Source organism: Anomaloglossus baeobatrachus, chromosome 6, assembly GCF_048569485.1.
Source record: "Anomaloglossus baeobatrachus isolate aAnoBae1 chromosome 6, aAnoBae1.hap1, whole genome shotgun sequence".
Classification (NCBI taxonomy): domain Eukaryota; kingdom Metazoa; phylum Chordata; class Amphibia; order Anura; family Aromobatidae; genus Anomaloglossus; species Anomaloglossus baeobatrachus.
Genome location: NC_134358.1, coordinates 185,794,981 through 185,818,992, shown reverse-complemented (window position 1 = coordinate 185,818,992; position 24,012 = coordinate 185,794,981). Strand labels below are relative to the sequence as shown.

The 24,012-nt window shown below is 41.2% G+C and overlaps 1 protein-coding gene across 3 annotated transcripts in view; it reads left to right on the top strand.

Moving 5' to 3' along the window:
* Nucleotides 1-20,527, top strand: part of FAM210A (family with sequence similarity 210 member A) — a 56,408-nt gene extending 35,881 nt beyond the window's left edge. For all 3 annotated transcript variants that reach the window (XM_075314600.1, XM_075314601.1, XM_075314599.1), the window contains 2 exons: nt 4,635-4,746; nt 18,997-20,527. In XM_075314600.1, coding sequence (XP_075170715.1) covers nt 4,635-4,746; nt 18,997-19,263 — 379 coding nt within the window. In that variant the 3' untranslated portion in view covers nt 19,264-20,527. The remainder of the gene's footprint in view (nt 1-4,634; nt 4,747-18,996) is intronic.
* Nucleotides 20,528-24,012: the final 3,485 nt, after the last annotated feature.

Genomic DNA, 24,012 nt, shown 5'->3' with positions numbered 1-24,012 from the left:
CACTTGTACAAGCCACGTGGTCAAAAAACAGTAATTTTGGAAAATGTGCTGTTTTATGCGTTACATAGGTTGAAAAAAGACCTAGGTCCATCTAGTTCAACCTTCCTCCATCAATTCTACATTTTGTCCCCAAGTCATTTATAACCGACAATGTTTTGTGTACTGAGGAAATCATCCAGCCCTTTTTTAAAAGCTGTTATAGTATCTGCCATTACTACGTCTTGTGGTAGGGCATTCCACAGTCTGACTGCTCTAACTGTAAAGAACCCTTTCCTATTTAGCTGTCGGAATCGCTTTTCTTCCACTCGCAGTGAGTGCCCCCTGGTCCTTAGTATTGTCTTTGGAAGAAATAAGTCATGTGCCAGTCCTTTATATTGACCACACATATATTTATACATAGAAATGAGATCTCCTCTGAGACGTCTTTTTTTCTAAGCTAAACATATCTAACTTTTTCAACCTGTCATCATATGGGAGGCCTTCCATTCCTTGTTATTCCACTGCTCTGAAATTCATGACCCATTCTTGGGAATGGTTTGTGGTGGGGAGGGATGGGTGTTGACATCAAGCAGTGGCAGCAGTCGGATGTAAGTGTAGTTGCCGAGCTGAGCAGCATGGCTCCATCGAGAGCTTAGCGGCCACTAAACAGTTAACAGAGCTATGCTGTTCAGCTCTGTATTCACTTATATCCAGCTGGATTGGAGCTGCAGTACCTATCAGCAGCCACAAAACTGATGATGGAGCTGTGCTGCTCAACACATGCTACATCTGGCTGCCGTGGCACTCTGAACAGCATGCTCCCTGTCATGTACAGGTAAAATGTTACTTTACATAAAAATATTGTAAATGTCCTATTTAAATGCATGATTACAGATGTACAGTATCTTACACTGATGAGTTTATAGAGCTGTGCTGTTCAGTTTTCCAACTGCTTACATCCAGCAATGAACAGTGGTAGGTCAGTCCGATTTGTGATCAATATCAAAGTAATGGAGTAACACAATAAGCACGTGTGAAAGGACCTCAATGGCTCTAAATTACATATAGATTTAAAGAGGTTGTCCACTACTTTTACATTGATGGTCTATCCTTATGATAGGTCACCAGTGTCTGTCTGATTGTCTGGGGTCTGACACCCGACACCCCCGCCAGTCAGCTGTTCTTTGTCCCAGCAGCGGCTAGCAGATGGAAATGCTCAGTTCTGGAGTTGGCCAGTCAACTCGCCATGGCCTGGTACTGCACCTCCTCCTCCGATTGATTTTGCATGGGAGGCGGTTGTGCAGTACCCGGCCACGGCCGCTTTCAGTTGACTGGGCAGCTCAAGAACTGAGCATTGCCAGCACCAGGAACAGCTGATTGGCCGGGGTACGACACCCCGCACCCCGCCAATCAGACATTATTGACCTATCCTATCGATAGGCCATCAATGTAAAAGTAGTAGCCAAACTCACTGTCGATCAAGGAACTACTTTCTCTGATTCCCCAATAGTCATCAACCGGGCACCCATGGTTTTTCAAGTTGTGGTTTTTTTGTTTTTTTTTCCTCTCAGGTGTCTTCTTAGTTGCATCCTAGTTACTTTAAGGGTGGGGGGGGGGATGGTGATGGTCGTTTTATGTTTTGTTTTTTTTTTCTTCATTATGAAAGCAAGTAGACTCTGTCTGAATTTTATGTGAGTGTGAAGGTTCTCCTCCCTAAATCTGTGTATGTGTTTACTGTCAGCGTATGAATATACTCACCTACTGACCTATTCTCTGGTGTCCAACGCCCTTCTTCTCCTCTTCTCTCTATCACCACTCTGCAGACTCCCCTGTTCACACTGTGCTTTACATGACTCAGAAGGGGCTATTACAATGTAAGTATGGTGGTTCAGAGCAAGGCTCCTTAGGGTTACACTGTCAGAGACTTGTGGCTCACTCAGAATGGAGAGTCTGAATAGCGGTGACGTCACAGAAAAGAGGAGCAGTACACACTGGACTCCGGGGAAGGCGGCTATAGGTGAGTATATTAACATACTGACTGCACACCACATACACATGTACACCGATTTAGGGGGAAAACATTCATGAGGGCGTTTTTTTTTTTGTTTTTTTTTTTTATTATGCCATGTATTAGTCTATCTTTCTAGTTTGATCCGTGTCTTGCTGATCCACACAGATGTTAATGGTTGAGTCTGATTGGAAAAATCTCATGAGAATAGGATAAACTGTCTCAGACCAGTTTTACAGATGTGTGTTTGGATCAATGAAACTGTGTCACTGATTCAAGATCGGTGATTTTCTCTGTGGCACTGATGTGAGGTGTGGGAGTCCAACACTCATGATTCATAAAGATGTGCATGCCTCTTCATGAATCAGGAGTGTCTCACAAGTTGTGTGCACCAACACCAGAAATCTGACTCCAATCCCTGACTGGAATAGGATTTCTGGCGTAAAAACGCTAACTCATCATAAATGAGACGAGCTGTGGAATGACTCCCATTTTGGTGGCAATGGGAGAAACTGTCATGAAAACACCAAAAGACACTATTTTTGCGCAACATATTTTGACTTTTCAAAGCAATTTCCACTTAAATTCTGGCAAAATGACTTTGATGAATTAGGGCCTATGTGTCAGAGTACCAGTCTGAGAAAATAACAGGCAGCTCAAGGGCATGTCAGACGGATGTGTGTATGTTGCCTAATGGACATAACGGGTGGGCTGGTTCAAATCCAATATGCCTGATAATTTTTCCTAGTCTGATGGGAAGTCTGATGACCGCCATACATATTGGCTAGATAACAGTTGTATTTGGCTGGCATTGTCCTGGAAAGGAGAAATGAGGCTACAGACCAAGCAGTCTGACTGATTACTCGGTGAGTGGCTTACTTGATGTGATGCAGACTGCTGGGTCTGTAGCTGTATTTCTCTTTTCCGTGACCATTTTCTGAGCAGAGTTTTTTCTGAAGAACTGACCTAAAGCTAGGTTCACTTTTCCGTTTTAAAATGTATCAGTCACAATCCGCAGCTATGATAAACTGCATCCGTTTAGCGGATTCTGTTGTGTCCCATAGACTTGTATTAGTGGCGGATTGCGACTGATGACCTTGCGTTGCATCCGCTGCGCCGCGGTCAGTCATCTTTGACTGACCACCGGGCGGGAGCAATGCAGAGTGTAACGTTTTTCTGGCCGTCAAAATTAACACGCCGCGCAGGAATCCGTCGCCATCCGTCAAGCTTGTAATGGATGCCTATGGTGCTGGATTGCGTCGTAATCCGTCTTACAACGGAATCCAGCGCTGGATTCCGTCATGCTCTACTGAGCATGCCCAGCAGGTTTGGCACACCCACTGGACTGTTCCAAACACAAACGGATCATGACGGATCCGTCAAAAAACGGACACACAGCGGATGTAACGGACGCGACGGATCAGTTTGTTTTCACAGGATTCCTGTGAAAGGAATCCTGTGAAAAGCACATCCGTTGCATCAGTGGACATCTAAAAAACAACTGATCCGTTTCTGACGGATTTAAAACAGAAATGTGAACCTAGCCTTAGGGAAACCAATCTCAGCCAAAAGTACATGCTTTAGGGGAAAAAAAATATATATTTCCAAGCGACCGTAGCTACTTCAAACTGCCCAGAAAGCTCCATTACCATCTACGTGAGTTGGCCTCAGGTTAGTACTGGCTTGTTCATGCAAAAAAAAATTTTGCTAACTTATTTTTTTCTTAATTTCTTAGATCTCAGATATGACGTACAACACTTTTCACTTACAATAAACATGGCATTTTGTGTAACTGCAGCAGTTCGCCTGAATGTGGCAATGTTTGTTCCTGCATATCTCTGACTGAGATATAGATCCCTGTATATCAATGTCATATTGGCCAAGTGGGCATGGTCTTAACGTTTCTCTATTGGTGTGTTCTTGATGACCACTCCCAGTCATGTAACTAGATTAGATTTAATTGTAGTGAAGAGGAGCAAGAATAAAAGAAAACCATTGCCAGATTTGGGAGACCTATAGCATTTATACCATGATCGGTTCTCTTTAGAATCATGGGACTTGCATGCAATTTTGGTTGCAACAATTTTTGAAAACTTGCGAAAAATCCCATGTCTCAGCATTCTGTACCTCCAGCCTAATGCTGCGTTACATGGGACGTTGGCTTGCGTTACTGACTTTTACTAGCCGTTATTTTGTATTTAGCAGTGCATGACACTTGTGTTGTGGGATGATGATTAATATACATTTCCCCATGTGTTGTGTGCAGGGCCCTCACTCCTCTTGGTGTGTGAATTGTTTGCTCTGGTATGCCTTTGTCTGTACATGTACCCTCTAAGTTGTAAAGTGCTGAGGAGTATGTTGGTGCTATAGAAATATAAATTATTATATATAGAGTATCGAATTACCATGCAATTTCATGGCCTGCTGACATGCATAAATCCTAAGTGCCAGCAGAGGGCGATCTGCGCCCATAAGTAATGCCTACCCTTCAGCTTCCTCAGCAGGACACTGCCTGTATTAGGATGCCGATGTACAGAACTAATGTGTAATGTGTTACATGGGTACATTGTACAGGTTTTTTTTTTTTTTTTCTTCTTCTTCTTTTTTCCCTCCACTATTCAGCTTATTTATTTTTTCTTCTAAACAGGGGAATCAATGTGGTTCCTTTCCTGGAGTGGGTCGGTTTACCTGAAAGTATAGTAAACATTCTCAAGACGTCTGAGAGCGGGAATGTCCTGACAGCGTACGCCTTGTATAAGGTAGGGATTTGTCTGCATATTGGGGGGCTTCCCTACTGTCTCTGCCTTCTGTTACATGCTCTGCTTGTCAGTTTCTAGCAATTACCTGACATGACCAATTAATAAAGCCGTCATATGAAGGAATGTGGAGCAGAATGGCCGGGACCTCTGGACGCGCAGACCACCTTCAATCACTGGCTTGCTTGTCTGTGACCTGTATTCATTCCCTTCCACAATCAAAGTTCGGATTAATGCTAACTTGCCATCAATTATCTCAGTATGCCCTTCAGTCATTCTGTGCCGTGGCCAGAACATACTAAATCCCCTTTTTGTAGGGATATATTTCTATAACAAAGCCACATTATTGCCTGCTCATTATAACACTGGCAAGTTTGACAGCGCGGTGGTAGAGGAGTCATGGTGATGGGAGTCGGGGCTGGTGGGGGTGTAGTAAGGGATCTTTCTTCATTGTATTTTTTTTTTCTTCACAAATATTTGACGTTGACGCATGCTTTTAGTGAAAATTCCCTCTGGTTGCATCATTTGGAAGCCCTCCGGCACGTCAGGATCAACCTACAAACTGTACATTATCATCTGGCGAGAGCAATTCTTCCCATCTATCTATATGAAGTCCTTCTGCACCGCACAGAATATTAAAAAAAAGTCTTGTTTTGGAAATCCATTTTTCAATTCACTTCTTATTTTTATTGAAAGGGGTTGTCCATGAATGTAAAAAATGAGCAGAATACAGGGGATGCATGCATACACATTTTACCTGCCTGTGATTGGCTCAGCCGTGTGTGTGTGTGTGTGTGTGTGTGTGTGTGTGTGTGTGTGATCTCACGATCATCACTGTAAAAAGTTCATATACCGGCCTGACCACCGTTCATGGCCCCACTGGGGCACTGAAATTAGCCGGTGAGTGTAAGAAATGTTGTTATTTTAATGCTTCTCCAGCTTTGTGCCCAACGTTGTAAAATATTCTTGGACGGCCCCTTACTTCAGTGACTTTTCCATTCAGTACCCCGATTGATCAGACAGACCTGAGAGTGGCTACAATGAGTGTCCATAGTGATGGGCCGGCTATGTACATGTGTGCTGACAAAATTAAAAAGGCTTTTCCAAGAAATAGAACCTCATAGTTTCCTAATCTGTGAAAATAACAGTGAGATGTATTGACCATCCCCTGACCTGTTACCGTGTTTTCTCCACAGATTCCGGTCTTTGTTGATGAGCTGCAGCGGTGACGTCTTGATAACAGCACTGCAGCCCATCACTATGTTCAGCAGCGCTGTCGTAATGACGTCACCGCTGAGCATGTCTACAAAGACTGAAGGGTGTGGTGAAGACCTGGCACTGGGCCAGGGGAGGATCGGTTTAATCTCCATTTTTGTTATTTTCAATCTGCTTGGGCCAATAAAATAAAGAAAAATATCTTGCTTCGTAAACCCTTTTTAAAGAGACCCAACCTTCAGGATTTTCATGTATAAAGTAAAGCCAGTGCTATACTGGAGCTAGGATGCTGAATGTAAGCAAAACTTTTGTGCAGAAATTGGATGTTTTATTTGGGAAATATGTGCAAGTATAGTTCCAGCAATGCACTGCTCTCTGACAGGTGCCATAGGAAGGGAATATGTGGGTCCGGTCTTGCTATCTATTCCCGTCCCTGTCTATCTCCCTGCTCCGGAATGAACATCTATGATGGAGACGTCGGGGGGAAGCCAAGGCAGCCAGGCAGGGGTGGGAATAGATAGCAAGACCTTGCCCACGTATTCCCTTCCTGTTGCACCTGTCAATCAAAGAGCAGTACATTTCTGGAACTTGCACATATTTCGGAAATAAAACCTCCAATCTCTGAACTGAAGGTATGGTTACTTTCAGCATCCTAGGGCCAGTATAGCACTGGCTTTACTTTATATATGAAAAGCCTGATGGTTGGTTCCCTCATTGAGGACACGGTGTAATGCTTTATTGTGCAGGTTGGTGGCCCTGACTAAAGGTATTTAAAATATAACCATTTATAGTGAAAGGACTTTCCACTGCCCTGAAAATGCTGGAAATTGGCAATGCTTGAGCTAATATCCTGCTCGTGTGGCAGACATTTCTCTGGGATTCCTGGCACTATTCTCATTAGCTATAGTCTTTTACCCTTTGTCTAAATGAACATCCCCCCCCCCCCCCAGAAGATCCAGGGGCTGCACACTTCTCCAATATTCATCATTGCCTTTCATTTTGTTTGTAGACCACAATCGGCAGTTGAATGAGCAGGACATGGCCAAAAGTCGTCGTATTTGCCCCCGTGGTCCTATAGTGCGTGTTTCAGCAGGAGGCCTGTGTACTGGTGTAGCCATTACTGTAAATGCTCACATTCTGATGTCTAGTTATATTCAGTTCTTACACTGACTTTGTATTAGACAATAATTTCCGCTTTTGCTTTTGTCAGATTCTGCTTTACGCTTGCAGGTGTGATTTATAATCTAGGACACGGGACTAGTCTGGGACGGAGTACTTTCTGTATCTGCTCGCAGCTACGCTATCCACGGGTTCCAGCATGCTTTCCCTCATGTCTAGACTGTTAAGCAGGCTTTTCTGCTTGATCAAAGCTGCTTACCCTTCAGTGCTTAATGTTCATACATCCACGGAGTATGCAAAAGTAAAAGTGTTGAAAATGAAGATTAGCTGTTAATTATGCACCATAGCATATAGGAGCCATGTTCTGGACTGTGCTTTGTCTGTCTCATCAGTAGTATGGCTAAGGCCCTATTCACACTGTGTTTTTTGTTGTTGTGCACCCAGGGGTACCGGCTGAATACTCAACCAATAACTAAACTCCGGCAACTGCCAACAAACTTTGTGGGGTTTTTCTTTCTCTGAACATGTTCAGATGGGCACAGAAAGGTAATGCTATGTTTTTGTGCCCGTCTGAATAAAGACATGCTCAGACAAAACAAACTATTCATTGGAACGCTGGGCATTGTATTCTATGGCCTCATCCGTTTTTAGGGCTCACTTCAAAAACTGTGTTAAAACGGTGTAACCATCGTTTTAATTTTTTTTTATTTCAGAAGTCAATAGTACACATACAATACCTAAAGGCTCCCTTCTTACAAAGAGCTGTTTCACCCCACCCAATTCATCTTCAATGTCTGGTCTCTGTTTGGATATAATGAGAAGTGTCAATCAAGCTAGGTGAGATACCCAGCGGAGTTTTCTTTCAATGACCGTCTTTTTCAGACTGACTTTTCACTGAAATGCGTAGTTTGAGTGAAATCTAGAGAGGAATTTAACCACGCCCAAGCTCAAGTTTTATGGCAAAACAAAGTATCGTTTTTGTCTGTGTTTTGATAGTCAAGGGAAGGATGTGCTGGTTGCTACAAGAAATATGTTGCGAAGGGGTCGGGTCGTGCGAGAGGATCTGGAGATGAGCCCAGCAAGCAGGGTAGGAACATTAGCACCCACTTGTTAAGAGCGCAGTGGTGTATTCTGCTATAATGCAGTGAAAGATTGCCTTTCCAAAGAGCTGCTACTGGAAAGGCCACAAAGATGAGGGCATCTAGTCCGGGGGCTGTATATGTTGAAGTGTTAAGGGGGCTAGCTGGGGTCTGTATGTTGTGGAGTCTAAGATCTGTATAAAGAGGCTATGGACTGAGGTCTGTTAATTGTGCTCAAATCTGCTGATGGTTGCTCCTGATGCAACGTTATCAAAGACTTCTTGCCTACGTTCCACTGCAGTTTTCTGCCATCCTATGGGCATTTGCAATTGTGTAGATGTGGGAGTTCAGGACCACGATTAGAAGTCACAGGGATAATGTAATGCTGGTGGGAGGCAACAGCTACGCTAATGTAGCAAGGAAGGTAGCACTATCTTCCAGGCAGCATATGCCCCATAGCCTGGAAGACCTCATTTACAGAGAGGAATTAAAGATGATTTTTCCACAAGAAGGCATCTGGTATGAGGCATACAGGTATGATTTTCAGGACTCTGTTACCTGTATGCCCATATTGATAGGTCATATGGGGTGACTGATTCCTTTTAAGCATGGGATGAATAAGTTGGCAAATATAGCAACATCTATCTTTTTTTTTTTTTTCCCATTCTTCAAGAATAACCTCTTTTAGAGGCTTGATGGAGAGTGCTCAATTTGTCTCTTCAGAATTCCCCATAGATGTTTTTGTTGGGTTCAGATCAGGAGACCTACTTGGCCATTGCGCCTGTTCAGCTCCTGCCTTTATCATGGCGGTCATCCTGTAGTGCATTGGTTTCATGACCTGGTGTTTGTAAGTAAGACTGCCTCTTTTCGATAATTAGGTACTTGACTGAGAGGTTGACAAATAATGGCTTAGACATTCTTTATAAGTGATGACTGATGGAGACGGAAGTAGTTTTTTGAAAGCAGTCATCCAATAAAACTGGATCTACAAATGAGGCAACTCAATTTTTATTTCCTCTTTCTGGCTACCATATTCCAAATATAGATTTTTTTTTTTTCTATTAGAACCCAAAAAGCTACTCAGTGTGCACAATTGGGCAACTTGTCTGTTAACTGATTAATCTTATTATTAAGCGACTACAGTGCTATCGGTCTATCCAAAAGTTTAATAAAGCTGAATATTTAAGAAAGTGATGTTTTACCTTTGGAGAAAATCTGTGAGTATAATTATTGGCCAGCTGCTATTGTGCAGAATTATTATGCGACTAAATAAACAAAAAAAAAAACCCATAAGTTTTAAATCTTAAGGCGAAGGACACATGGCGAGTGTAATGCAATAAAAAAATCACATTCCACTCTGACCAATGTTACTCTATAGGGCTGCTCGTTTTTTGGTGGGTTTTTTTTTTGTTCCCCCCCCCCCCCCCCCTTCCTCCTCAGCCCTAATCGGACAGAGAAAACAATTGCAGCATGCTGTGGGTGGAATCTGATTTGTTTTCTATGCACTCATACAAGTCTATGGGAGTGAGAGAAACGTCGCATTGCACTCTCATTACAGCGGAGTGCAAAGCGATATCACCCCGTCTCCTCCATTGTCAGCTGATGTGTAGAAGTCCCTTTCTCTCCGCAGCAGCGACCACCCTCTCCTCCGTGGCTGCGCTGTGATCGTATGACCACATCAGTGACATGACACTCCGCTTACACTGCAGCAGAGCGGGAGCAAAGTGTCATGTGATGCACTAGTGCTCGTGTGGCCCCAGCCTTAATTATTTTCTCTGTGAAATTGAGAATCATAACAAAGCAACTCACAATGTACAAAATAGATTTCGGTTAAAAAAAAAAATCTCAATATAGCCCATCTACTTTTTAATAACTGGCATTTAGCCTTCCATCCATGAAGTCTGTCAGTTTCTTAATCCGTTGATCAACTTTTTGGGCATCACCAACCACAGCTCCCCAGACATGTTGAGAGGTGACTGTTTCCTTCACTGTAAATTTCCAAGTTCTCAATAGGGTTTAGTTCAGGTGAGGAATGGGTCATGTCATTACCCTGGGCCAAAACATACAGATAGGGAATTTAGATTGTGAGCCCCAATGGGGACAATGTTCCTGATGTATGTAAAGCGCTGCAGAATATGTTAGCGCTATATAAAAATAAAGATTTCTTTTTATTTTTTATGTCATTATTTAATGTGATGGATTTTTGTCCTGCATTAAAATCATGGTTTTCTTGAAAGGTGTAAATTTTTTCCTGTACCACTTCTTGAAGAAAGTGTCTTCTGAAAACTGGCAGTAGGTTTGGGAGTTTTATTCTGAAGCCACCTTCAATCTGAAAAGCTCAAACTAGCTCATCCATCATTAAAGATCAGCCCATAGCAGTACCCCACCTCTACCTTGCTGGTGTCAAAGTGAAGGTCTGTGACCATTACTGGTCCATCCTTGGACCCATCCATCTGGTTTAAGAGTCACTCTCATCTCATCTGTCCATAAAACCTTTGAATAATCTGTCTTACGATATTTCGTGGCCTATTCTTGACATTTTAACTTGTGCATCTTGTTCAGTTGTGGTAAGTTTCAGCCCCCCTTCCCCCGCCATGTCTCCTGAGCACTGAACACCTTATGCTGCTGGGCAGTTCAGGGAGGTAGCAGTTCTGGAATATGACAGCACCTTGTTGCTTCATATTTCATTCTCAAATTTTTGGAACTTTTTTTCATCACATTTTTTGTGACCCTGTTGACTATATGCAACAAAACTTTTGATGTTCCTTGATCACGTCCCAGTGTCGTACCATTTCCAAGAGTGCTGCATCGCTTTCTAAGACTTTAACAATTTTTTTACTTTTTACAGTCAGTTTAATTTTTTTTATTTGGCCCATTTTACTTGAGGAAAACTAGCTGCCTAATAATTCTGCACACCTTGATAAAGAGTTTTGATATCCTAGGCTGCACTCTCCTCATTACCCAAATACACTTCGCCTGATCTGCTTCATACAATAAGCATTCAAGTTAATACAGTTTGCAGTTGGAAAATATATGTATAAAAATTATATGGCCAAAATACTTAAAGGGCCTAATAATTGTGTACACAGAATAGAAGCAGAAAAGCCCTTTTACTCCTATATTTGTCATATAAAGCCTATCTCATTTACCTTCATCTTATGTAATATGATAACATTGGGGTAAGTTATTTTGAAGGCTGCCTCGCCTAACTCTTATGTGGAAGCTTGCTCAGAAGTACCTTGTGCCCAAAGACTGGGTTTTCATACTTTATGTAGAACATGCGCCATCATTCCCCCCCCCTTTCACTTAGCAATTTTACTTCTTAATTTATATCCAAGTCAGTATTTCCCAAATAGGGCTCCATGGTGGGACCCTGAATCAGCGTAATTATTACCAGTAATAGTTGAATTCCTCTGCCTCACAACGCAAGTATACATTAGTTAAAATTGTTTGGGTGACACACTTGGTCTTTTCCATGAAAAATCATACTTTTATAAATCAAATGAGTTGTATAATGAATAGAAAATATCGTCCAGACATTGACTAGGTTTGAAATAATGATTTTTACTTTAAATAATTTTCTCTTCAGACTTTGCTTTCGTCACAGAATGCTCCTTTGCAGCAATTCCAGCTTTGCAGATCTTTGGCATTCTAGCTGTTAATTTGCGGCGGTAATCTGGAGATATTTTCCCCCATGCTTCCAGAAGCCCCTCCCACAAGTTGGATTGGCTTGATGGGCACTTTTTGCGTACCATACAGTCAAGCTGCTCCCACAACAGCTCAATCTGAGATCTGGTGACTGGGCTGGCCACTCCATTACAGATAGAATACCAGCTGCTTGCGTCTTTCCTAAATAGTTCATGTATAATTTGGAGGTGTGCTTTGGGTCATTGTCCTGTTGTAGGATGAAATAGGCTCCAATCAAGCGCTGTCCACAGGGTATGGCATGGCATTGCAAAATGGAGTGATAGCCTTCCTTATTCAAAATACCTTTTACCTTGTACAAATCTCCCACTTTACCAGCACCAAAGCAACCCCAGACATCACATTACCTCCACCATGCTTGACAAATGACGTCAGGCACTCTTCCAGCATCTTTTCAGTTGTTCTGCGTCTCACAAATGATCTTCTGTCTGATCCAAATACCTCAAACTTCGAATCATCTGTTCATAACCATTTTTTCCAATCTTCCTCTGTCCAATGTCTGTGGTCTTTGGCCCATATTAATCTTTTCCTTTTATTAGCCAGTCTCAGATATGGCTTTTTCTTTGCCACTCTGCCCTGAAGGCCAGAATCCCGGAGTCACCTCTTCACTGTAGATGTTGACACTATTTAATGAAGCTGCCAGTTGAGGACCTGTGAGGCGTTGATTTCTCAAACTAGAGACTCTAATGTACTTGTCTTGTTGCTCAGTTGTGCAGCGGGGCCTCCCACTTCTTTCTACTCTGGTTGGACCCTGTTTGTGCTCTCCTCCGAAGGGAGTAGTACACACCGTTGTAGGAAATCTTCTTCAGTTTCTTAGCAATTTCACACATGGAATATCCTATTTCTAAGAACAAGAATAGACTGTCGCGTTTCACATGAAAGTTCTCTTTCTGGCCATTTTGAGAGTTTAATAGAACCAACAAATGTAATGCTACAAATTCTCAACTAGCTCAAAGGTAGGTCAGTTTTATAGCTTCTCTAATCAGCAAAACTGTTTTCAGCTGTGCTAACATACTTACACAAGGGTTTTTAAGGGATTTCTAAACATCCATTAGCCTACTAACAAAGTTAGCAAACACAATATACCATTAGAACACTGGAATGTTGGTTGTTGGAAATGGGCCCTTATACACCTATATAGATATTGCATTCAAAAGCAGACACTTGCAGCTACAATAGTCATTTACCACATTAAAAATGTATAGTGTATTTTTGTTTAATGTTGGCTTCGTTTGGAAAAAAAATGTACTTTTCTTTCAAAAATAAGGAAATATCTAAGTGAACCCAAACTTTTGAACTGTAGTGTATTTTGTACACCGGGCTTTCTTGGCTTCTAGTAGATAATACGTGCTCTATTATCTGATTGACGACACTTATCAGGCAAAAGTACTAGCTTACATCTGCCGAACCAAATTTGTCTTCAACTAATTGCCACAATGGGTATAATGTACCATCAATGCCGGTATAATGAGGTAGAAAAAGACTGCACAGAGGCATGCAAAAAGATATATACAAGGTGTGCTAAAGTGCTGAAGCACCACCCACTTGAAAGACTATTGACCTCTGTCCTGTGTCCTTGTGTGTACCACATTGAGCATGGAGAAAAGAAAGAAGACCAAAGAACTGTCTGAGGACTTGAGAATCCAAATTGTGAGGAAGCATGAGCAATCTCAAGGCTACAAGTCCATCTCCAAAGACCTGAAAGTTCCTGTGTCTACGGTGCGCAGTGTCATCAAGAAGTTTAAAACCCATGGCACTGTGGCTAACCTTCCTAGATGTGGAAGGAAAAGAAAAATTGACGAGAGATTTCAACGCAAGATTATGCGGATGGTGGATAAAGAACCTCGACTAACATCCAAACAAGTTCAAGCTGCCCTGCAGTCCAAGGGTACAACCGTGTCAAACCGTACTATCAGTCGGCGTCTGAATGAAAAGGGACTGTATGGTAGGATACCCAGGAAGACCCCACTTCTTACCCCGAGACATAAAAAAGCCAGGCTGGAGTTTGCCAAAACTTACCTGAGAGAGCCTAAAGCGTTTTGGAAGAATGTTCTCTGGTCAGATGAGACCAAAGTAGAGCTTTTTGGGAAAAGCCATCAACATAGTTTACAGGAAAAAAAGCATTCAAAGAAAAGAACACTGTCCCTACAGTCAAACATGGCGAAGGTTCCCTGATGTTTTTGGGTTGCTTTGCTGCCTCTGGAAATGGACTCCTTGACCGTGTGCATGGCATTATGAAGTCTGAACACTAACAACAAATTTTTCAGCATAATGTAGGGCCCAGTGTGAGAAAGCTGGGTCTTCCTCAGAGGTCATGGGTCTTCCAGCAGGACAATGACCCAAAACACACTTCAAAAAGCACTAGAAAATGGTTTGATAGAAAGCACTGGAGACTACTAAAGTGGCCAGACCTGAATCCCATAGAACATCTGTGGAGAGATCTCAAAATGGCAGTTTGGAGAAGGCACCCTTCAAATCTCAGGGACCTGGAGCAGTTTGCCAAAGAAGAATGGTCTAAAATTCCAGCAGAGCATTGTAAGAAACTCATTGATGGTTGCACAACATTTAGCCAAAATAACGGCGAACAACTGCTTCCGGTAACCAAGTATTAGGCTAAGGGTGTCAATACTTTTGTCTGGCCCATTTTTGCAGTTGTGTGAAATGATCAATGATTTGATTTTTGTTTCATTCTCTCTTGTGTTTTTTGTTTTTTTCTTTTCTTTCATTGCAAGCAAAATAAATGAAGATAATACCAAAAAATTTGTGATTGCAATCCATAGAAACTGAGTGTTATCTGACAGGATTGCAGGGGTGCCAATACTTTTGGACAGTAATTATATATATTATACATTATATATGTATGTATGTGTGTGTGTGTGTGTGTGTGTGTGTATATATGTGTATATATATATTTATATATGTATTATATGTATTTTTATATATATTTATATAATTATTATATATATATAGGAATTCGCACTGTCACACTTACAATCCCAAAATTTTGCACAGACAACCCATGTGACTCGGGGAACGTCATAGACAATGGTTTGATGGGAAAATTTAACTCCGCTCTTTGCAGTTACAAAAAACCTGCCTCCATTAAAGTCAATGGAGCTGCAAGCTATTAGGTTATTAAAAGGAGCTGTGATTGGTTGCTATAGGAACAGAGGACATTCATAGTTTTAAGAAGCTTATGTGTGAGCTAATAAGATGTTAGGGGGGAGACTGATAGAGGCGGGGAAAGAGACAGTTACTATCCCGGTAGGAACATTGCACCCTAAAAGTCTTGTTTTTTGTGCTGCTCCAAACTTTTTTATATACAATTTTATATTACATTCCTTGTGAGGACACAAGACTGTGCAAGTGACAGTCTCATCCTTCTGCTGAGTCGCTAGGTATTAGAACCTCAAGAACTTTGACGCCCAGAGCCACTTCCCCAGCAAGCAGCACTCTGCTTTTGGCGAGCACCTATGTGAGATGGCAGCAATCTTACCAAGCCGACTGAACAAAGTAAAGTATGTGACCAGGTGACCGGATAGGACCAACCTAGGTTCTCCAAACAAATTTGTGCACTCTGTTTGTTTTGGGAGTGAAGCAGTTCTGTAATTCATCAGCTGAAACTATGGTTTTAGGCTGAAAGCCTATAGAATCACTGGTGATCGGAGTAGGCCCCTTTTTATATCACTCCCATTTCAGGGCATTGTGTCCTACAGGATTGGAGGAAGATAATCATGTCTGTTCACTCAGTGTTCTTTAGTTCAATTGTCCTTCAGATGACACAGACTAACTAGTACACCGTAGGGGACTGATACAATCAGCAGGTATTCCACAACTTGGCAAACAAAAACAGCACTGGACAGTCCCACAAGAAACAATGGCCCATATCTCTAAATGTACTGAACAAAGGAACAATAGGTCTGGCATAATTTAAGGATAGATCATCCCTAAACAAGTGGCCAGATATTCCTCAATAACACTGAGCTGTCACAATAGGGATTTAGATGAATATGTATTCAGCCTTCGTGCCACCCTTTTAATTCTGCTCAATATAAAGCAGCAAAACTTAATCATGCAAAATTGTTAATTGTTTTGAAGAGCGTTTTCACTCTTCTAATATAATTTGTTCCTTGCAACAGTTTGTTAAATTTAAAAAAAAAAAAAAGCACAGCTGTACTCTCCTTCCCCAGGTCCACTAGTGAATCTCCGCTGTTGCTCCTGGTAAATGACCTTGAGTGCAGTGCAGACATCACGTCGGCAGCACTGCAGCCCATCAGTGAGCTCACGCCAGTGCCACAGTTAGGGAGCAGTGGTGGAGACGCTCCAGTGAACTTGGGGAAAGATTACATTCTTGTTTTGATTTTTATTTTTTTTTATTTTTTTTTTGTAAAGAAAAATCTGACCAATGCAGTCTGACATGCCAATGAATAAATGCAGTGCCTATGGGGTAAAATCACACCCCATTCATTATGACAGTGGGCATGTAAACGTTCCTCGGGCTGTTTTTCAGGGCTCATAGGGCTGGAAACATTGGAAACCACTGTACTAGAATATTATTTCTTTATTGCATGTGCTATTGTGTGTTAATGATGGTTATCTTGCCACTGAATACATCATCTTTAATCTGTCACAATACGTCTCTGTTAAGCTTCCTCTGACTAACATCCTGCTTGGAGTTTTCTGACAGAGGATGTGCTTATTTTTCCCTTGGCTCCCCACAAGATACTTGGATATCTTGATAATTAGACCATTGTGGCAAAGGGACTAGAAGCATGTATGTCAAATGCAGCAACAGAATCCTTAATGAATGGAATATGTCAACTTCTTCCTTGCCAGAGACGTGGTTTTACTGTCATGAAAGGAATATAGAATTATTGTATACATTTCACAGGAAATATTTGACTGACATGTCCGCTCCAGTAGGATGACTACTAAAACTAGCCATTACTTATTCCTGTTGTATCCAGCCTATTATATAAAAAATTGATTTGTATGTCCAGGAATAGACATGTTGTGTAAGGAGCTGGTGAAAGATTTTATGGGTATTGAACATCCCATACCTCATATCTAGTTTTAGGACTAGTAGGTCAAATTTGTGTAGAAATATGGAAAATTCTGAAAGGTTTTCAAACTTTCAAGCACCACTGTCTAATATTACAATATAAGCAATCAAATAATTTTAGGTTGAAGTTCCCCAAGTGGTTTAAAAACTTAAATAGTACCTAATCTTACCATAAAAAAAACTGGGAAAACTTCTTGACTCGAATATAAGCCTAGGATATGAAATACAGCAGCTGCTGGTAAATTTCACAAATAAAAGTAGATACCAATAAAATGAAATTTTCCCCATCCGTGTGCCCTATAGTAATGTGCCCAATCCTTGTGCCCTGTAGTGATGTGCACATCCTTTACTACTGGGGACATGGATGGGCAGAATACTAATGTGCCCATCTTTGTTCCCCTGTACTAATGTGCCCTGTAGTAATGTGTCCAACCTGTACTAAAGGCGACATCGATGGGCATAATACTAATGTGCCCCATCCTCGTGCCCTTGTAGTAATGTATTATGACGTACACACACAATATTATTCTCACCTGTCTTCCGTTCCCACGGTGTCCTCTTACCTACTTCTTGCGGACAACAGGCACATAGACCCCTCTGATCGCAACTGGAACATGGGGCCTCTGCTGCAGTCAGTGATTTACTTCAGTTCAACTGACATAAAGCACTGACGGCAGAAACATTGAAACAGTGACCTTTGATCTGACTCTAACTCCTGGATATGCTGTTTAAAATATGGAGCCCTAAACTGTGCCCTTAGCAGTGATTTTATAGAGGGGTAACCATTCGTTGGGATCACTGGATCTAATCTCTTTTTATACACCTTTAAAATCTTGTTTGCTTTTGCAGCTGCTGCTTGACATTGAGTACTGCTGCTCAGCTTACTTGTAACCAGAATACCCAAGTCTTTTTCCTGTTCGGTAGTCTTTTTCCTGTTCGGTAGTCTCAAGTTTATTTCCATTTAATGTATATGCAGCTATAGAATTAATCATTCCTAGGTGCATTATTCTACATTTATCAAGATTAAATCTCATTTGCCAAGTATCTGCCCATTCTGACATCTTATCCAGATCTTTTTGTAATATTATGCTGTGAAAGTCTGTTTTTAATATCCTACATAGTTTGGTGTCATCAGAAAAGACTGACACTTTACTATCAATTCCATCAACAAGGTCATTAATAAAGAGATTAAAAAGAATCGGTCCTAGCACAGATCCCTGCTGCACCCCACTGCTGACTATAGCCCATTTAGAGAATGTACCATTTATGACTACGGTTTCCTATCTTTTAGCCAATTCTTTACCTATCTACATATAGTTTCCCCTAGTCCGTGCTTCTGAAGCTGCAGTATAAGGCTGCTGTGTGATATAGTATTAAATGCTTTTTTTTTTTTTTTTTTTTTTTTTTTTTTTTTTTTTTTTTATGGGACTAGTATGTATTTTTTTTTCTAACTTTTTTAGAGGCATAAAGAACAATTATTTATGGCCTGAAATGGAAAATTAAACATTTCACATCTTTCATTAGAGGAGCCTTTTAAGCTTTTAGATGAGCCCAGCTTTGACCTGTAGGCACTTCCATCTGAGCGTCCTCTTCAGTACATGGCCATCTATCTATCTGCTATTATCTGGTCAATATCACTGGATATTTGAACCTCACCCTAATACATCAGTGATGTGCGATATTAGTGGAAAGATTGGCATTGAGCGTGGTGTTAATCGTGCACAAAGAGCATTCTTATTGTTCTTCTTTTTTTTTTTTTCTTCTCCCCTGAATGGCTCCATAGAAATTAATGTCTTCTATTTTCTTCTTCATTCTAGAATGGAAGGAGACATTGACTATTACATGGGTGCGAAGTCCTTCTTGCACACCATTCACGTCTCCACATCATACAGTATAGTGAAATGTGCTGCTTTTTCTCTAGTGATGCAAGCTGCATTTTTCCATTTTCTGCCCTTTGAATGGTATTGTTCAATGTGAGAGGAATGCCATGCTGGTTGGGTTTTACGAAGAGTAGACATGGTTGAAGTTGCAGAAATCACAACACTAATTGTTTTTTTTTTTTTTTTCCTTCAGATTGCAACCCCAGTCCGATATACTGTAACATTAGGCGGGACTTCTATTAGTGTTAAATATCTCCGGAAATATGGCTACTTGTCCACGCCGCCATTGGTAAAAGACTATATACAGGACAAAATGGAGGAGACTAAGGAACGTCTTAGTGGGAAAATGGAAGAAACCAGAGACATGATCAGCGAAAAGATGGAAGAAACAAAAGATAGGATCTCTGAAAAGCTCCAAGAAACCAAAGATTCCTTAACTTTCAGGAAGAAGAATGAATGAGATGAAATGATTTCTTATTGACAGCATGGCGGACTATTCTGGGAATTGTGCACAGAGAACAGCAGTTGTTTTCACCACTTTTACTATCTGATCTTGTCGTCCTCTGTCCATCATTGCACTTGTTTAGTTTGAGCACTTCTTCCTCGATATCATACACCTTACACATTTACCAGGTGTATGGCTTTTCATGTTCTTGTCACGTCTTAGTATCAGCGTACATATTAGAAGCTTTTCACTGAATCCTATATAAATGTTTAATGTCTCATTCTGCAGGAATTTGTAATAACCCCACAAGCGAAGCTGCAAAGATATTCCTTCATGTCAACCCTCACTAGAAATCTGGATCGTGATTTTCTGTACTTTCAGTCTGATTGGTTTGTCCTGTTCTACAAAATAATCAGTCGGAAGTGAATATTTGCCATTTTAACTGAAGAATCGCTATTGCTACAAGTGTGTACGCACCTATCAGCATAATGATCGTAGGCAAGTGACCTGTCCTTGCGTTCTACTAGCCACTACTATATCAAGTGTTTCTCCGAATTATCCAATTTCCATCTGGGAATAGAATGATAACAAAGACTTGTGACGAAATAAATTTGTATTCTGAATTATATGGTCATGACTTTAAAGCTTGTGTGCGGAGTATGAGAAATTTTTGCAACATTGGAAACCAAGAGGATTGCCCGAATCTGGTGGTTTGAAGCATTCTGTACTGCATGCACCACGTTAATATGGGCATATATGCGTCTCTTCAGCTTGTCTTCATACACAATCACTCTTACACACCATTCAGTAAATCAGGTGTCTGGTAAAATCACCACATTTGCTTCCCCAGGGAGTTATTACCCTAATTAATTGTATTTGGTACTTGCACATGGGTGGGATTTGTAATCTGTAAATCTGTTTTGAATTTTGACACACAACTGTAGCTTTTCCCCTTGCATATGTCTGTATTACATGCGAATTTTCATGGATTGGATGCAGGTTTCACCCAGTGCTTCAGAACCGGTGAAATCCGCACAAAGAACTATGGATTTAAAGAGCATCACATGACTATTTCCAGGCTGAAGATTTACAAATGTTGCATATCTCATGTTATTGACTGATATTCTGTATTATTATGCTGAAATACGCAATGTTTGCATTTACCCTCAGGAAGGTGGCGTTTACATTTCCTCAGATCTGTATCTGTAATGTCGGATCTTATTCTAAGAAAATCTTATTGTTAACCATAATTTTGTTAATTAAATTTCTATAGCACTGACGAGTTTTCTTCAATGTCTCCTTCCATTGGGTTCTAGCAGTGTCTTGCTTGTAGACGTGTGAATCATGAGAAGTATTCTTTCTCCAGCTTCTCTGGCTTTACCATGTGACCATGAAAGAGTGCTAATCTTTGACATTATTACTCTTGATAGGTGAAATTAAGCGTTTAACAGCTTTTGGGATTTTATTATTTTATACACTTTTATATAGCACCATTAATTCCACTTTATTTTACGGACATCATCATCACTGTCCCCATTGAGGCACAAAGTCTTAATTCCCTATCAGTATGTTTTTGTTTTTTGTTAGTGTAGCAAGAAGCAGAGGAAACTCCTTGCAGATATTGTCCTGCACCCAGGACCTCAGCATTGAAAAGCAACAATGCTCATCACTGACCTTCCTTGCTGCCCTTAATAATTGTATATAGTCCATAATGCATTTATTAATAAAGAAAGTCAGTACAGTAATACCCTGACTTACAAGTTTAATTCGCTCTTAACTAGGGATTGGCGGACCCTGACTGTAAAAGTCCATATTTGCTCGGTTTCAAAGGTAAGGAAAAAATAAAGAAAATAATAATGAAACAAGCGCTTCATACTTACGGAGGCTCCGGCCCGGCTGTACACTGCTCCTGCGCTGCTGAATACTGCTCCTGCGGCCTCCCTGGGCTGCTCATTATCACTCATTTTATATGTACTGCTTTCCCCCGCCCACCGGCCGGCCGGCCTAGCCTCTGTGATTGTTTGCAGTCAGACGCGTCCCCAGCCTGTGTGACGGTGTCTGCCTGCATCCAGTCATCGCGGCTCATTCATTCTGCACTCACAGCGGGCATTCATGCTTCTTTATGGCCGCTCACTGTGATATTCAGATGTGGTGTTTTTTTCCATTATTTAAATTAAAAAAAAAAAGCCGCATGCGGTTCCTTTTCATTTGATACACAGCCAAGATGAGCACAGGGCTGTGGCTGTAGCCATGGGCTTTATCTGTGCTGGGTATCAGAACTGAGATGGAAGGGTGGGTAGGACCCTGCACCAATTGTTTTTATTTATTTTTATACCACAATACTGACGGTATATGCTAGTGTTTTAGCATCTTCCACATAGGGGACGTGTTGAAATGACGTAATTTCACATGATAGGGCCATGTTCAAAATGCCATTCGATGTTTCCCACAAGATTAAATACTCTTTTTCTAAGGCCACTTGGGCATGGAGTTGTTTTTAATAGAAGCGGGGGTCTGAAGGTGAGACCCCCAAATAGGGGGAGTGCAGGGACGGCGAACCCCCCCCCCCTTTTGCATGATTATGGTGGACGACAGGTAACCTCACAACACCAACTAACCAAGCCAGTCACGCCTACTAACCTGGAATGATCCTGTACATTCTATGCTAATGGTAGATGCTAGAGTGTATGGGCTCCTTCAGTTACTTTCCCCGCCCACCGACTGTCCTGGTGACTGAGTGGATGCAGTCAGCTGCCACTCAGGGGCGCGACTGACTGTAATTAGCAGCCAAGTAAGTGAATGCAAAGCCTGGGAACAGCGCAGTGTCATGCCAGAGCCTTGGTAAGTCCACCGCTTGCGCTCCCATTTCTCTATCCTTTCTACCATCATTTTTAATCGCCGGTTTCTGATCCCCATAGACTTTTATATGGGGGCCGGATCCAGATTTTCTTTTAAAAAGAGAGCAAGGACACGCCGGTCACGGATTTTTGTTGCGAGTCCGCCCAGCTCTACTCTTAACTCAATTTTCTCTTATGTCAGATTAAATTTCCCCATTTAAAAGAAATTTAAATGCTTTTAATCCGTTCCAGCCCCTACTTATGGCCCCCATCCTGGTATATAAGATCCCCGCGCCCACCAACCTGCTATATATATGATGTCATCGTGGCACATAGCCCCCCCCATCCTGGTACATATCATCCCCCATTCTAATTCATGGCCCCCATCACTCTGCACTCTTTATAATAGTTTTTTTCTTAGTGGGTTTTTTTTTTCTCACCCTCTGTCCAATCCCCCAGTGCAGCATCTTCATCTTACAATCAGCTGATCGGAGTGTGGAAGCGCTGCGCTCACACTGATCAGCTGACTGTATGAGATGGAGATGCTGTACTGCAGGGGATCGGACAGAGGGTGAGAATAATAGCTTTTTTTTTTTTTTTTTTTTTTTTTTTCTCAACCTGTTCATGCCACCAACAAACCCACACACAAGATATTTCATTTTTTTGCTTTCATTTTTTCCCTCTCCTACCAAGAGCCATAACATTTTCATTTTTCTTTCAATATTGCCATGTGAGGGCTTGTGTGTTTTGCGTGGCGAGTTGTACTGTTGTTTGAAACCATTAGTTTTACCATATAGTGTACTGAAAACAGGAAAAAAAAAAAAAACAAAGTGCGGTGAAATTGCAAAAAAAAAATGCAATTGCACAATTTTGTGGGATATTTTATTTAGTGTTCACTATATGGTAAAACTTACACATCAGTATGATGCATCGTTAGCACAAGTTCGTAGATTCCAAACATGTATACTTTTACTTTTATGAAAAAAAACTTTGGAAGTTTGTCCAAAAAAAAGAATAGCACTTTTGTTGACATTTTGCAAGACTCGTAGTGTTCTCATTTTTCGGGATTTGGGGCTCAGTGATGCCTTATTTTTTTGCATCTTGAGCTGACCTTTTTAATTATATCATTTTTGCATAGATGCAACACTTTGATAACCTGTTATTGCATTTTAATGCAATGTTGTGGCAACTAAAAAACTTAATATTAGCATTTTGAATTTTTTTCACTGCAACGCTGTGTGCAGAATAGATTAATTGATTTTATATTTTGAAAGATAGGTAATTTCTGAACGCGGTGATACCAAATGTGTATTTTTTTCCTTTTATTTTCAATAGTGTCAAATTTGAACTTTTAGGTTTTTTGTTTTATTTTTTTTCATATTTTTTAAAACTTTTTATTTACTGTACTTCTTTTTTTTTTTTTTTTTTTTTTTTTGCCTGATTTAACTAGTCCCCCTACGGGAGTTTCACTTCACAGGTCCGATCACTTGTCCTCATCAGTGTGATTCTGCAGCCTCCACCAGTGAGCCCTGATATATTCTAGAATGCTGTATATAGGAGCTCAGGTAAAACGTAAAGAAATACCTTTTATAATACTCATTTAGGGGGGTGGTATGGTCCAATTGGTGTCGCTGCTCTCGGTCCAATGCCTCCTCCGTCTTGTGGTATTGCCGTCCTCTTGTCCAGCCCCATGTGTGACGTGTTGTGCGTCATTCACAGAGAGGCTTCCAAAGTGCGACTCACAGGAGCACAATGATCTGTCCTGCTGAGAGCAAAGCAAAGTACTGTAATACACAGGTGCGAAAAAATGTCAGACGGGCAGATCAAAGTGTGCATGTACAGGACCGCAATGAAGGCCTCTCTGTGAATGATGCAGGAGGATGGTGATCTCACAAGATGGAGGAGGTGCCGGACCGAGAGCAGGGAC